The sequence below is a fragment of the Parus major genome, chromosome 20, assembly GCF_001522545.3.
Source record: "Parus major isolate Abel chromosome 20, Parus_major1.1, whole genome shotgun sequence".
Taxonomy (NCBI): Eukaryota; Metazoa; Chordata; class Aves; order Passeriformes; family Paridae; genus Parus; species Parus major.
Genome location: NC_031788.1, coordinates 14,212,063 through 14,226,188, shown reverse-complemented (window position 1 = coordinate 14,226,188; position 14,126 = coordinate 14,212,063). Strand labels below are relative to the sequence as shown.

General features: G+C 45.7%; 1 protein-coding gene across 1 annotated transcript; it reads left to right on the top strand.

Moving 5' to 3' along the window:
* Positions 1 to 6: 6 nt before the first annotated feature.
* On the top strand, positions 7 to 6,340 carry LOC107213418 (somatomedin-B and thrombospondin type-1 domain-containing protein-like; the record flags this gene model as incomplete). The annotated part of the gene is made up of 5 exons (XM_015647840.3): positions 7 to 139; positions 410 to 604; positions 1,673 to 1,751; positions 2,245 to 2,421; positions 2,930 to 6,340. Coding segments are annotated over 5 exons (702 nt in total), but the record flags the coding sequence as incomplete, so codon positions are not given.
* Between the last annotated feature and the right edge of the window lie 7,786 nt (positions 6,341 to 14,126).

Genomic DNA, 14,126 nt, shown 5'->3' with positions numbered 1-14,126 from the left:
GGGCTGTGCTGCCCCGGCCGCGACCCCGCCTGCCTGAGCGCCGGCCGGCGGCCCGACGGCTCCACAGGGCCCTGCTACTGCGACCAGGAGTGCGCTCGCACCCTCGACTGCTGCCACGACTACGCCCAGGCCTGCCCAGGTGAGCGACCGGGGCCGCGGCCGCAGCCGGCCCCACCGGCCCTCGCTCGCCCTCGGGCTCCGGCCGCGAGCCTGGGCACCGCCGGGCTCTGCGGGGCTCGTGGGCAAGTGGAGGAGCCTGGAGAAGAAGTGCCGAGAATGCCCAAGACGACCGTGGGACAAGTCTGAAATAAGGAGGGTTGCAGTGAGCTATGTCAAAAAGTGTTCTTTCTGGAACAGGCATTTCACTGGCTGTAACCTTCCACATCCCCGGTTGTTGCTCTTCCTCCAGTCATCCCCTGTGTTGTATCTCAGTGGAGTGCCTGGAGTGGCTGTGCAGAGCCTTGCAAGACGACTTACCGTGTCAGGACGAGGCACATCATCCAGGAGCCCAGGAACGGGGCAGAAGCATGCCCTGCTCTGGAGGAGAGGGCTGGCTGTGTAGAGTACTGGACTCGGCAAGGAACAGAGTGCCAACAGTCCCTGAGTAAGCTCACTGAAAAGTGTCTGGGTAGTCGTGGGAAGGACTGGTTTGGGTCAGCAGAGCTTTTTTTATCTCTGTTTGAAGAATTGCTTTTAGACACCAGTATGTTTGCCGCGGGCCTGCCTGGGCTGATGAGAACTGGGCTCTTTCACACTGGAGCTTAGACGCGTCCTTCCCAGGACAGTGTTGGAAGTGGTGCCTGCCATTTGCTATGATCCACTGTGTCTCAAAAGGGAGAGATGTTACAGGTCTGCAGCTCTGATGTGCTCTCATTTGTACAAGCTCAAATCTCTGGAAATTTTGGTGAGATTGGCAGATTTATGTCTGTTCAAAACTTCCGTAAGTGGGTGTCAAACAGTTTTTTTCCATTTCCGTTTCCATTTCATTTGTTTGTTTGTTTATTTGTTTGTTTGTTTATTTAATGGCTTATCTGCAAAACGTCACAAAGGAGTGATACCTCTCCATGCTGAGATATGCCTTTTCTGAGCAGAGGTCAGGCAAGGGAGACCTCCAGATAGTTTCCGTAGAAAAAGCCTGGGTTTAGTTTGTTCAATTCAAGTTTTTGTGGAATGTCTCTACTGATTCTTCTAGAAGAATTGCTTGTCATTTGGGTTGGTATTTTGGGGTCAAAATCTGTCTGTCTGTCTGGATGTCAGCTGCAAGTGACTTCAAACCTGTTGAGAACTGGTATTAAGGGAATATCACCTCCCCTTCTGTCTTTGGGTATTCCTATAAGTAGGCTTACTCTGTTCAGTAAAATCTGGCAGCTGTACAGATTCTCTTCCCAGTGGAATGATTTTATATATATATATATATATAGTGATAGATAATATGAATAAAATATAGTATTATATATATTATATATACATATTATAATATATAATATGAATAATATATATATATATATATAGTGATAGATAATATGAAAATACAAAGTTAGAATTGTTCTTGTCTCTGCTAAAGATAAAACCTATGATGTTAAAAGTCCATCTTTTCTGTTTTGCAGACATAATGAGCCTTAGAGCAGCATTGCCACTGACACTCTGTACCTTTTCTCTTTGGTATACACAGTCCCGGCATTAATAACTAAGGGAGGGTTTGGAAAAGCGAGGAAGAAAAGAGCTGCAGCTGATGGGAGTGAAAGGGCAGGGTAAGTTGGATGCTCATCTCAGGGACTCAGCCATACTCCACAGAGTCTCTCTGGTTGCAGGAGGGAGATCATCCCAAGGAAAACCTTTACAGACTAGATCTTAGCTCCTGTCACAACCCGCTCTACAAAATCTAATTAACTGAGGGGAGACAGTAGAGGAAGTGTGGCTCAGCAAGTGGGTACCAGATTTGGAATTAGATTAGTCAAATGCTTGATCAGTCTGTGTCCCTATTGGTAAAAACAAATGCCAGTCATACCTGGTATTTTTTTATACGATAGCTGAAAGCATCAGCAGAGTAGTTTATTCCCTATTTAACCTTGTCAAAATGCAGGTACACCACATGTTCTGCTCTTAATGACCTTGGATGGGGGGATTTTTTGGTTTGTTTTTTCTTAATTAGTGATCTGTGGTCTTGCAGATGAGTGTGGCTCTGGCAGCCCTGTGCAGGCCTACCCTGGTTTTTGAGCTGACCCGGCAGTTGTTGGGTTGCAGGTACTGCGTGGAGTTCCAGCTCGTGGCGCTGACGCCAGGCTGCCTGCACAGGCAGCACTCTCACAGCGGCTGGAGCCGCTACCTCAAGGAGGGCCACAGAGTGTGTGTGGAGTGCCAGCACCCAGCCCTGCAGCCCCCGAGGCAGCGCTGCTACGGGGATGGCGCTGGCAGCCAGCAGTAAGAGTTTTAGCTTTTGTTTTCATGTTGAATGTGTTATTCTTCTCCCTTGATCCACTTGTTTCAGGATCACTGTGCACTGCATACAGCTCTCTGGAGAAATTAGGGGTCTTTGGGCTATCTGTGGGCAGCTCTCTGCATTGGATAAGAGCTGATCCAGTTGTGGTAGCTGTGCTTCTCCAGAGGTCAGGGCTGGGAGCTACCAATGTGAGGAATTCCCTTAAACCACTGAACGATAAAATCTGGGAAGGGGCACAGTGCTACAGAAAAGCATCTGTTCCTGTCACTGTTAGGTTTTACTTCATTCTAGTACAGCCTGTGGGCCTCACTGTGGCTACTGCTGCTTTACAGTGGTAGAGAATTGGGCCCATGGACTAAAAGCGGATGCTATCAGACTAAATGGGATTTACTGGGTGATTTAAGCCCTATTGTACCTCGTGGTGACTGCCCTGCAGTGGAGGTGCAGCTCATTTTCTCTCACCTTCTCCCTGTCATGACTGCATTTCAGGAATCAGTTGTTGCACTGGCAGGCGGTGGGGAACCATCGATGCAAGGGAACCTGGAGGAGAATTCGCCAGCTGGACACTTGTTCCTGCCCTTCTGTTCACAGCTTCTTGTTCATCTGACTTGGCAGTCCCAGCAAGCCCCAGTGTGCAGCAGCAGCAGCAGGGGTCAAAGCAAGGGGTCCCAGCCAAAGCAAGGACTTCTCCATGTCATGTCAGAGGCTTTGCTTTCACTGCCTTCCAGAGGTTGCTGACTGTACAGGGGTACCTGGAATCCCCTCTGTGTGTGTGTTCTCCTTGATTTCTAAGGAAATCATGCTGGCTAGGAAGTGCTTTCTTTTTTCCTTGAGAGAATCTTGTCTGACCTTGATGACTTCTTGAAATTCCTCCTTTCTGGAAAGGAATGAGAATTTACCAAATAACAAATCAAACAAAAAAGGCCGTAAGAAGTAAGATTTAATTACTTCTTTAAAGTCTCAGTGAAGAAGAAGCAATGCAAAATAAATTAATGCATGTGCCTTCTTTTTGTGGCAACAGCACTTTGTGGATATTCCTGCTTGTGCATCTATTCCCTCTATTTTCATCCTCCCTGGTCTCATAATTTCATTTGTCCCTCAGTCTTACAGAGGGTTGATCTTGTGCTGCTGAGGTAATGATAGAACTTAGAAATGTGCTTGTCAAATCTGTGAGAATAGGGACAAGCTGGCCCTTGGACTTCAGCCTCAAGGAACATCTCTGAGTTGGCCCAAAATGCAATGCAAGTCCTGGGGCTCTAAATAGGAAGTCAGCTCAGCTATGCCAGGTGGACTACACCCTTGTGTTTTTTACTGGGAATGTTTTGAAATATTTTCCTTATATTCTGCTTACTAGTATTCATACTATTCTATAAATGAAAATAAAGGAGACTGGAGATATGTCTATCTGTTTGATTAATCTGGGTGGTGCTATAGCTTCTTAACCTGATTTGCTCCAGACAGGAACTCACTGCAGGGTGAGATCACATTCATTCCATTTGTCACACCCAGGTGAGTGGCTGGGGCTGGCTCCAGCAGAGAGTTTTAATGCTCAGCTCCATCTCCTGTCTGGAATTGGATCACAAGCCCCTCTATTGACCATGCTGAAGGTCTTGCAGGGAGACATCAAGTGGCACTGTGGATTGGTGCTGCAGATGCTGAGGTGTGTGTGGGGCCATGAGCACCTGCTGCCTTTGGCCGGGGCAGTCGGGATTTGAGAGCAAGGCTATGCTTCTCATTATGTGTTACAAGCTAATTATGTGAGTTAAAGACACACAGGGGTTGATATCATCCCAGAGGAGGAAGATTTTAAGGAAAAAACAAAAGGTCTTGTACTTCACTGTGTAACATAACCTGTCACTAGCTTGTGGCCTGCTCAGGAGCCTTGCTGGTGTGTGAGTGCAGGGGTGTGATCCCCAGAGATGGGTTGGGAATAAATCACTGGAGCACTTCATTATGGTTTCTGCAGTGAGGATCTCTGTCAAGCTAAAAGCCAATTTCGTTTCTTGGTGGTCTGTAGTGAGAGTCACATTTTGTCACTGGAAAGTGTTCTTCTGGAGAAGCCCCTTAATTGAGCTACCAGCTTCTAAAGAGGCAGGTGGTTAATTCAGGAGCAGAATGAAAGCAGCTGTTGGGAAAGCTGTCATTTTCAAAATCTACCCAAACTTGATCATGGGAAACCCTGCTTTTACCACATTCTTTCAGAACTGAGTACTGAAACTATGAAGGATGCAGGTTTTGTGTAGTAGTTTTTAAAAATTTTAAGTCTTCCACTTGGGTTTTCTTTGCTGCTGCCTCATCCCTGAGAGCTGATAACGTAAGGTCTTACCAAGAGCTACTATTGGTGGCATGTAGGACTGCCAGGCCTTTTCTTCTGTCACTGTAGCCTGGAGATGCAGGAGTATGAAAGATTCAGCCCCCAAGGGGCCCTCACAGAAGCTGCGTTTCTGCACAGGCTGTCACTTGATGACACAAGACATTGCAACTGTTTCTGCATCAGCACATCCTAAAAAGGGCTGAGCAGTGTGCTGGCTTCACCTCCATGCCTTGTGCGACTGTACAAACAGATCCTGTTGGTAAATTCCTGGGGGAAGTATGTGTGTGAGGGAGCAAGAGTGAGCCTTTTGAGTACAAGAAGGTAGTGAAGTTGTCAGATCACTTTCCCTGCAAATGAAAATCATATCATGGTGTTGACACATCCTGTTTCCTTTTAGGAATTTTATCACCATTCATCATTATGCTCTCCATAATTTCTATTACCTGAGTTTTGGAAAAAGTGAAACTCTTGGAAAGCCAAGGTAGAATACTCCTGAAAGTGGCTTTGTACTGTAAACAAGCAAGGCAGGCTCGCACGGAGGAAAGGCAGTTCTCCGAGGATGGCAGCTGTTCCCATGACAACGCTGAAAACCTTTCAGCACTGGTTATCAACAGGAGAACATCCCCCCAGCAAAGCCAGGAGCTGAGTCCCCATCCTCTGTAAATCATCCTGCTGGGCTCTGATAATGCAGCACAGGCAGCTCCACCTGCCAGGCACCCGCCTGAAAGAAGAGAAAATAAAGCCAAAGCACCAGTGAGTCGGATTTATGCAAAAGCAAAATTAAGCTCAACTGATGTTTCTACAGTTCCTCCTGCTCTCCAGCTGAGGATCTCAACTTTTAATGATGAAAAGTCAAGCAAAAAAATCCAGATCCTTTTCCAACCCGCTGAAGAGCCCAAGTCGAGAGTCTCACATGGTTTGTGTTTGTGTCAGGGCTGCAGCTGGACAAGTCTGAACCTTAGCAAAGCTTTTCAGACTGATTTTCTGGAAGCTGTAAGGAAAAAAAAGGAATGTAAAAGAAATTATTTTTGTTTGAAAATCAGTTGAAATTTGAAATTTCCAGGTAGGCTGGAAATTCATTGTTTCCAGGAGTCCCAGCTCTTTGTTCCCTGATCTCTTGGCATCACAAACCAGGTGTACCAATCCTGAAGGAATCTCAGCTGAGAAATCCCAAGTATGGGTGATGTTTGTAGCTACAGGAATGTGCATCTTACCTGTGGTGTGTGGGGCAAGAGGGGCACAGGGCTGGGCTAGCATCCCAAGAGCTTCTGACTCACTCACTGCTTGCTCCTAGTCTCAAGCTTAATCTTGGTCAACTTCTCACCCTTCCTCCTGCTTTTTCTGCTCTGTGCTCTGCTGGCACCAGTCCATGGGGCTGTGGATATCACAGTACAGGTACATGTACCTGTGTGTCATCACTGGTTGTGTAAGCTGCCCTGTGACCCCATGACAGCCTGCACATGGGGAGGCCTTTAAATCTCTCCTGCTTACAGTGGCTGTTCTCCAGCACCCTGGTCTGTAGGGTACAAGAATCCTGGATTAATGGCAATATTTTTATATTGCCTTAAATAAACTTCCATTCTTGACTAGAGTATTTTACTTCATTACACAGGAATGTTAAATGCAGTATTTATCTGCAGAGCTATGCAATCTTACAACAACAACATTTGATGCTGCTTAAGATTAAAGGGCTCTGGTTTCAAGAGCAGAAAGGATTTCTAGCTGGAAGGACCCAGCCCGTCAGTGCCCAGGTACCACACAGCAGGAACCTGAGTTTCCAGTTCATTTCCCGGAACATTTCTAATGCTGAAGTCACTGACCTTTGTGAGAAGGTCACTGGAGTGACAGACTGGTGCTGGTCCAGCAGGCACCTCCTGTGCTCCTCCTACTTCTGAGACCATATCCTCTCTACACTACAGATAAAATCTTCAGTTTCAGCACCTGTGACCTGAGCTGAGAAAGAGGAGTGAGTGGGGTGTGCAGCTGTTCTTTACACGTGTGCTGCCCTATGAAGATTACTGAACTGGGAGTTGGGTGCTCAGGTGCAAGAGCTGGGATAGTGTGTGTCTCCAGGAGTGGCTTTGGGCAGTCTAAGTGTTTCTAGGATCTCTGTCAGGACTGAGGTGAATATACATGACACACTTGTGAACTGCTCAAAGAACTTAGTGGGTGGGAGAGGAAGGAAAAGGGGATGGATAAAAAAAGGTAAGGATGCCTTTTTCTCCTATGCTCTCGTACAGTGGAAAGCTGGTGACTGGGAGCTATTGAAATGCATGTAATTGTCTCATTAGAGACAGAAAATGTGATTAAAAGGGATAGCAAATCTCTCTCCAAATTCAAAACATTGTAGTCTATCTTTGAAAGCAATTTTGGCTATTAGCACAGATGATAAAGTCCCAGAAATTGAACCAAATCTAATTGCTGTGTCAAAGCACTGAGAAGAAGAACTGAGTTCCCTTCCAGATGTCAGCAGACACATCTGCTGCGTGTGGAGGGAATGGGAGCGTGGGGTGGGGGCACAGGCAGCCCAGCTGGGAGCCCCTGAGGATGGCACCCCAGGGAAGGGCAGAGGGCTCTGCCTCTGCCAGGGGGCTGCCCTGGGGCTGGGGGGCTGCAGAGCCCCTGGAGCAGCAGCCGGCGGGGCTGTCTGCGAACGGCATCCACAGTGCACGAGCAGCCCGGCCGAGTGATCCCACACAACAAGTAAATCACTCACATATTTTTCATGTTTTGCTTAGATGTTGAAGTTTTAATTCCTCATCCATTCAAAAAGAGCGTTCCTTAAATTTGTCAGCACAGTTGAGATGTGTACAAGTGAGACAGCTGGACAGAAGTTCCCACTCTTACACCGTCAGTGTGACTCTTCCCTCTCTCCAGGCCAGAGGTGGCTTGGACAGCGGAGCCCCTTCTGTGCAGAACGAGGGAGAACATTCCTCCAGGGCTGCAGTGAGCAGCCAGGGCAGGTGCAATTAGTCCAGAGCTTTTGGTACTCTTCAAGACTTTCAGAAAGGCCTTCAATTCTTCAGAGCCTTACAGAAACTACAAGAAATTTAGTTTTGTATTTCTCTGACTTTATGAGGTTGACCAAAATATTTGGCACATGAAGCTTGACTTTGACCCCTGGTTTATTTTCTTTGAGAGAAAATCTACAAAACTCTCCTCTCTTGCTCTCTCATTCAGTTGTACGTGGGGTCCATGTGGGACCAAAATGAAAAGCACTGAAGTGCAGAGGAAAAAAAAGAAATCTTCCTGTGTGTTCCTTACCCCATGACCAATGGAGCTGTTAGAGTTATGGGGTGAAAGCAGTCCCTCTCCCTGGGCCACCCCATTCTTAGTGCTGGCCGTGTGTCTCTGCTGGGAGAGGCTGGCTGATCCAACCAGTCCTTTTGTACCTCACCTGGGGCTCTGGTGATCAGGCTCTGGCAGCCAGAGGCCACCTCTGACATGTGGGGTCAGGCAGGCCAAGGAACCCTGCCCAGAAAGCCATGAATAAAGTGTGAGAACTGGTGAAAGGGACCATCTTATGATATCTGGCTGAGAGTTCACCTGTGTCACCATGGTCTCTAAGATCTCCTGTATCAACTTTGCAGCCTGCAGAGCGCTGAAGGAGATGGAAGGGAAGGAATCAACAAGGAAAGTAAAACAGCTATTTTTTTGTTTCATTTCCCAAGAAATAAGAGAAGGTTTTTGCAGCTAATGAATTATTTCTGAAAACACTAGTAATAGCTGCAGGCAACATTAGCCTCAAGTTTCCCAATGAGCAGGAATCACTTATGTACCATTTTAAAATTCTAATGTATTTTCATTTGCTGTAGCTCAACTCTAACATGACTGGAGGTCTGGAAAGAGGCCAGAAGAAGTAGCCATGTTTCCAACAGATTACTCTCTCCTCAGATGAAGCAGTGGAAAGCAGTTCCTGCATCCTATTGGAGCCTGGGGCTACCAATTATCTCTGCAGAGAGGCTCCAGAGCCCTTGGTTAGCGCTGGGGATGGGCGATTTCAACTAAGCAGAAAAATCGGTTGTATCAGAGGTTAAATAGCTCTGCTGCTGCTGCTTAAAAACAGGTTTGCTCTGGACTTCAGAGGCACTGGGGTTTCTGCCTTCACTTCAAAGAAACCCTGTAGCAAATCTGGAGGCAAAATGCAGCCAGGAATGTGACTGGAATGTGGTGAGCCATCAGCACATGATCCCCTCCCTGTCCCGGGGGGGCAGGTGATGGTTTGAAGTCCCACCTCCCACCCAGAGCTGAGGCTGGGGCACAGGGAAGAGGGAAGGTGCTGCTCTGGCAGAGTCTCCAGGGTTGGGTTGGCTTGCCATGGCAGTGCTCAGTGACTGAGGGATGTATCATCTGAGAGAAAAAGAGGAACAGATGGTAGAGGGAGTTACAGTGGGAGGAAAACCCAATTAGAAGTCCCAGCATGGTTTGTGTTGGGGATATGGATCTTATACCTTAAGTAACAGCCAGGAAAAGAGAGATACCAGGCTTTGTCACCCATGGTGGAGAAAATTCTTGTTTCAGGCAGAGAATGATATGAAAAAAAACTTTGGTAAAGCTTCTGGGAGATTCTTCTCTGAAGGGAGAGTGAATGAGGGAGATAATACAATAGGAGAGATAGACTTAATATATCCAGTGTGTGGACTCAGTATTCCAATAGAGGTTTTTTAGCTTCCCCATCCTGGAAGAGTGTTTAATAGTTAAAACAGCAGCCTGAGAGTTGGAAGTCTGGGGAATATCCCAGATATTCCTCAGGGTATACCCCTGGGAATATCCCCAGCCCCTCCTGGCATCTTCACCTTGGCATCAGTCTTGAAGGGGGTCACTTGCATCCTGTTTTGGCCATTCAGAAGTTAATTTTCAGAAGCAGAGAGCATTCCATGGGCTGGACTTGGGCAGTGGCACCTCTCAGCCTCAGCTGCTATAAAATCCCTCATTGCTGAGACAGAGTTTGCAATTTTTTGCCACACATAGGGATGGGGCTGTCTGGGAAACACTCCTCACAGGGAGGGGGCCAAGCACTGGCTCTCGAACGCCAGGGACTGTGAAAAGGCCAAAGACAGAACATTTCAAGCTCTCAGCGAGTGCTATGGGGATGCTGGACTGAAATTCAGCTGTGACAGTGGCTGGGAGGGGGACAGTTCTGGCCAGGCTGATGGGCAGCTCTCTGTGTGCAGAGGGGGAGCCAACAGAGGGATGCAGCAGGCTGTAGTTTCCCTGAGGTCCAGAAAGGCTGGAGCTGTGCTCTGCAGTGCTGCTGTGGCACTGCCCCCGTGCCCCCAGCCCTGCCCAGCCCTGGCACTGGTGCAGGTGATGCTCTGCAGGTGAACTGCACAGGGGTGCTGGGACTGACTGTCCATGGGAGGGCAAGGAACAGGGATTGAGCAAGAAAAAGTGAGAGATTTCTGGTTTACTTCTCCATAAAAGGACTATGGAATGAAATAAAAATAATTTCTGAATAACATGAGATATGGGAAAATTAATGTAATTTTGCTCATTCTTTCTCACTTTGTTTTTTTCCATTAAGTTATATTTCTACCTGGTGTTACACTCTTAATTACCTTTCTGAATACACCATATAGGTCTCAGATCCCTGACTAACATTGATAAATCATTCTTTTAAAACAGATAATGTGTTTTCTGAGTGGTGCTCAGGAACAAAGGCTCAGAGCTAAGTGCAGGACCAGAGCTCAGGCATTCCCAGGCCTCATGGTTACGTTATGACCAAATCAGCCTAGAAACTCACAGATGCAACCCTGGTGGAAAGGACTGCCCAGCCTTAAAGCTTTTTGCTCTCTAGAGAGAAGTCCAAGACATGCTGTTTGGTGAGTTTATTCTGGAATTACAAGAGTATCAGTTGCACAAACCTTACCTGATGTAGGCATATATTAATAAGACTGCAACACATTATGGGGTGCTTAATATCCTGGAAGTCCTCTTGAAATACCTCAGTGTCTATAAAATCTTCCTGCAGCTCAGGGTATTGCCCAGCATATTCCATTTCAGGTTCCACCCCTCCACCCCGACACCAGAATAGCAAAAGTATTTAGTCGGGAAGTCGGCACTTATGAAATCCTTCCTTCACTTTCTCTTCATTTCTGTTACATAAATTCTGTATTTCCTGGAATAGAGGCTCTGAACTGCTGAACTCAGTCTGAAGGCAACCCAGATAATGAGCTCATTTACATTAATAAGAAATCAACTGTTCCTTTTTGCTGGATTCCCAGGGGAGCAGCTGGTGGTCTGCTTTTTCCATGCAGCCGTTCTCCTCCATACTGAAATGCCTCAGAAACATTTGTTTGCCTGAAAATGTTACTGGAAACCAAAATAGCTGATGTGAAAAACAAATAGAGAAAGCCATGGATTGTTCTGGTCAATGAGACCTTTGGGAAGTGGTCAGATAGTTTGTATATAATTCAATAGCTGTATTCAAGCCTCATGGCTCTTAATTTACACTTTCTCATGCCTGGATCATCTCACTGTCCCCAAGCATTTGCCTCTCCACTGTTCTGGACAATGCTAGAAACTGATCACTGTGTGGTTCATTTTAAGACTAATTATCATAAAGGCATGAAAACAGCATTTTACATTATGTAATTTTGGGTTAACACATAGACCAATTAATTTTATCTTCAATTATTACTAACTCCATCTGCCAATTAGAAAAATGGTACCGGGTACAGTAAAGTGTAAACTATTATAATTTTTTTAAATCTAAATCTATTTTCTATAGATTTAGATATCTTTTATGTATCTATATATCTATATACATACATATCTATAGATATGTGTCTATAAAACAAATAGATACATAAATAAATGTTTATAGATGTATAGATACTGATAAAAAAGATAAAAAAATCTAAAATAATTCTATTAGCAATGTGGGTTAATTGTTTTATTTTATAAGGATTAAGCTCAATGATGCAGTTGCACATATTTGCTTTTTTTTTTTTTCAAGACTCAGGTTAATGCTCAGTACTTGTATTTCCAGCCAGAAACCACAAACTTTCATTGCTGTGATGCATTAGTCTCAGCTTGTGCCTGGATGACTGAAAATGATACTCTGGGGCAAAGTTACCTCTAAATGCTCTTGCTTGCTTAATAATAATGATGTTGCATCTCTTAGTAGCCCAATTTCCTTGCAGAAAGTAGGAGGGAAGGTAAGTAAGTAGCAGGAGGCTGTATGGAAGAATCTAATTCATATTTTATAAATATCTTGTAAATTATATATATTATTACTTTCTCTTCTGAAATTATCAAAATATATTGAAAATCGGACCCTTTTCTCATGTTTATCTGTACTGAAATACCTAAAGATCCTCTTTGGCTTCGGTGCCACAGGATGATGTTAGATGGGAGTAGAAACCCTCCCCGGAGAGGGCAGGGACAACCCAGGCTGGGGCTGTGCTGCGCTTTGAGCCCAACCTCCAGCACTGTGTGCCCAGTTAAGCTCTGGGAAAACTCTGCTGGGTTAATTGAAGAAAGAATTAAAAGTAGCACAGATCAGTGCCCATGGCTGATCTTTGCCCTGCTGGGAGGTGGAGTCCCAGTGCTTGGGGAGCTGCTGGGACTCAGTGCCCTGACTTGGGTGTGCACTCCCTCGCCAGATGCTTTTGTTTGATTACAGCTTGGGATTGTTGGCTTTCTCCTGGCTCGGTGTCAGGCAGACATCACCTTGCTCTGGGTGCTCAAATAACAGATATTGTGGGTTTCTAGGTGGTTTAGAGGACGGTGTGCAACAAAGAAATAAAATGATTCCTAGTTCAACCTAAATAAGAGCAATCAAAGGAAAGTCCATTCAGGTGGTAAAGAAGAGCTGGTGAGGTTATTTCTGACAGAGCCAGAGAGACTAGGTACCTGAAACTGTGGGCTGGAGAAGGAGGAAAGGAGTGAAAAAGCTCCTGCATTTCACTGATCTGTACAAAACCTCAGGTGCTGGTAGAAAAAGGAATGCACAGGTGATGGCCCCAGTAACTTCTGGCAGCTGGTGCTGAGCTGCCACTGGAGACTGGGCTGGGGGTCCCTGTTTTCCACAGGGCTGACTTGAACCTGCTCCAGTCAGTGCCTTGGCTTGGCATAAAGCACGGGCTGGGGGGATGTGGGATGAAGGGCCTAGGCAAGGCAAGGCAAATTTCTGTAGTGAATGCTAACTAGGGCAAAAATATTTCCTGTCTATAGATTTGGGACACAATTATGAACCACCACACCTCAGGAGATAAGCATTATTTTAATTGACTCGGTAAAGTAAATCAACTCATAGAGAAAACCTCCTTGGACAGTATAATTACAGATACTGGGCTATAACTCATGAGCTTGCATGCTTGGGCTGGCAGGCAAATAACAAGAGAAGTCATTAGCAGAAAGCAAAAGAGGAAGACATATGTTATAGGAATTTCTTCACTTTCTAATTTTTCATTTGTAAACTTCTCTTCATGTTCAGTGCCTTAGTCTTCCTAGATGTGACTGTCATTGCTTGTGATGAAACATCTGATCATTTAGGTTTTTCTTACAGAGACTTAAACTGAAAATGAACACAAGCAAATGCAGAACCATGCCATTAAATACATCAACTTCTGTCATATTTGTCCACTTGTGCATTTAACTTTCTGGTTTTCCTTTGCAACTGTATAAAGTGAGATGTAGAGCTGCACAGTGCCCTTAGTCTTTTATCTTGGATTTGTATGTGCAGGAACCTGTCAGGGTACATGGAGTGCAGAATCACACAAACATGTGGATGATGTGGATAGAGCATGTGCTTACTTGGTTTTTGTTCTTCTCATTTTTTAATGGCCATAAATCAAGATCTCCATAAATCAGGGGGTTCACATAAATCAGGGGGTTAGAGCTTTGAAGACTCCTACAGAAATAGCATTCCAATATAAAACAGCATTTGATGTAATGAACTTAGAAGACATTCCTGAGAAGTTTGACTTATCTTTGCTCAGATGACTTGCATAATTTAAGCAACCCAATGTAATGGAGCAGAAGACCACAGTGACTCTCTGAGAAAGCCCATTTCTGTCCTGAGCAGCAGCCAAAGCAGCCTGTGTGTCTAATGTTCACCCCCAGAGCTCCTTGTCTCCAAACATCAACTGTTCTCCCATCTGCACCTGGTTTTGCATCTGCACAACTGTGTGATCAAGGTGCTCATCTCCTGGTACAGCACAAGTGCCAGGGAACGTGTGTGTGTCTGTGTGTGTGTCTGTGTCTGTGTGTGTCTGTGTGTCTGTGTCTGTGTGTGTGTGTCTGTGTGTGTGTGTGTCTGTGTCTGTGTGTGTCTGTGTGTGTGTCTGTGTCTGTGTGTGTGTGTCTGTCTGTGTGTCTGTGTCTGTGTCTGTGTGTCTGTGTCTGTGTGTGTGTGTCTGTGTGTGT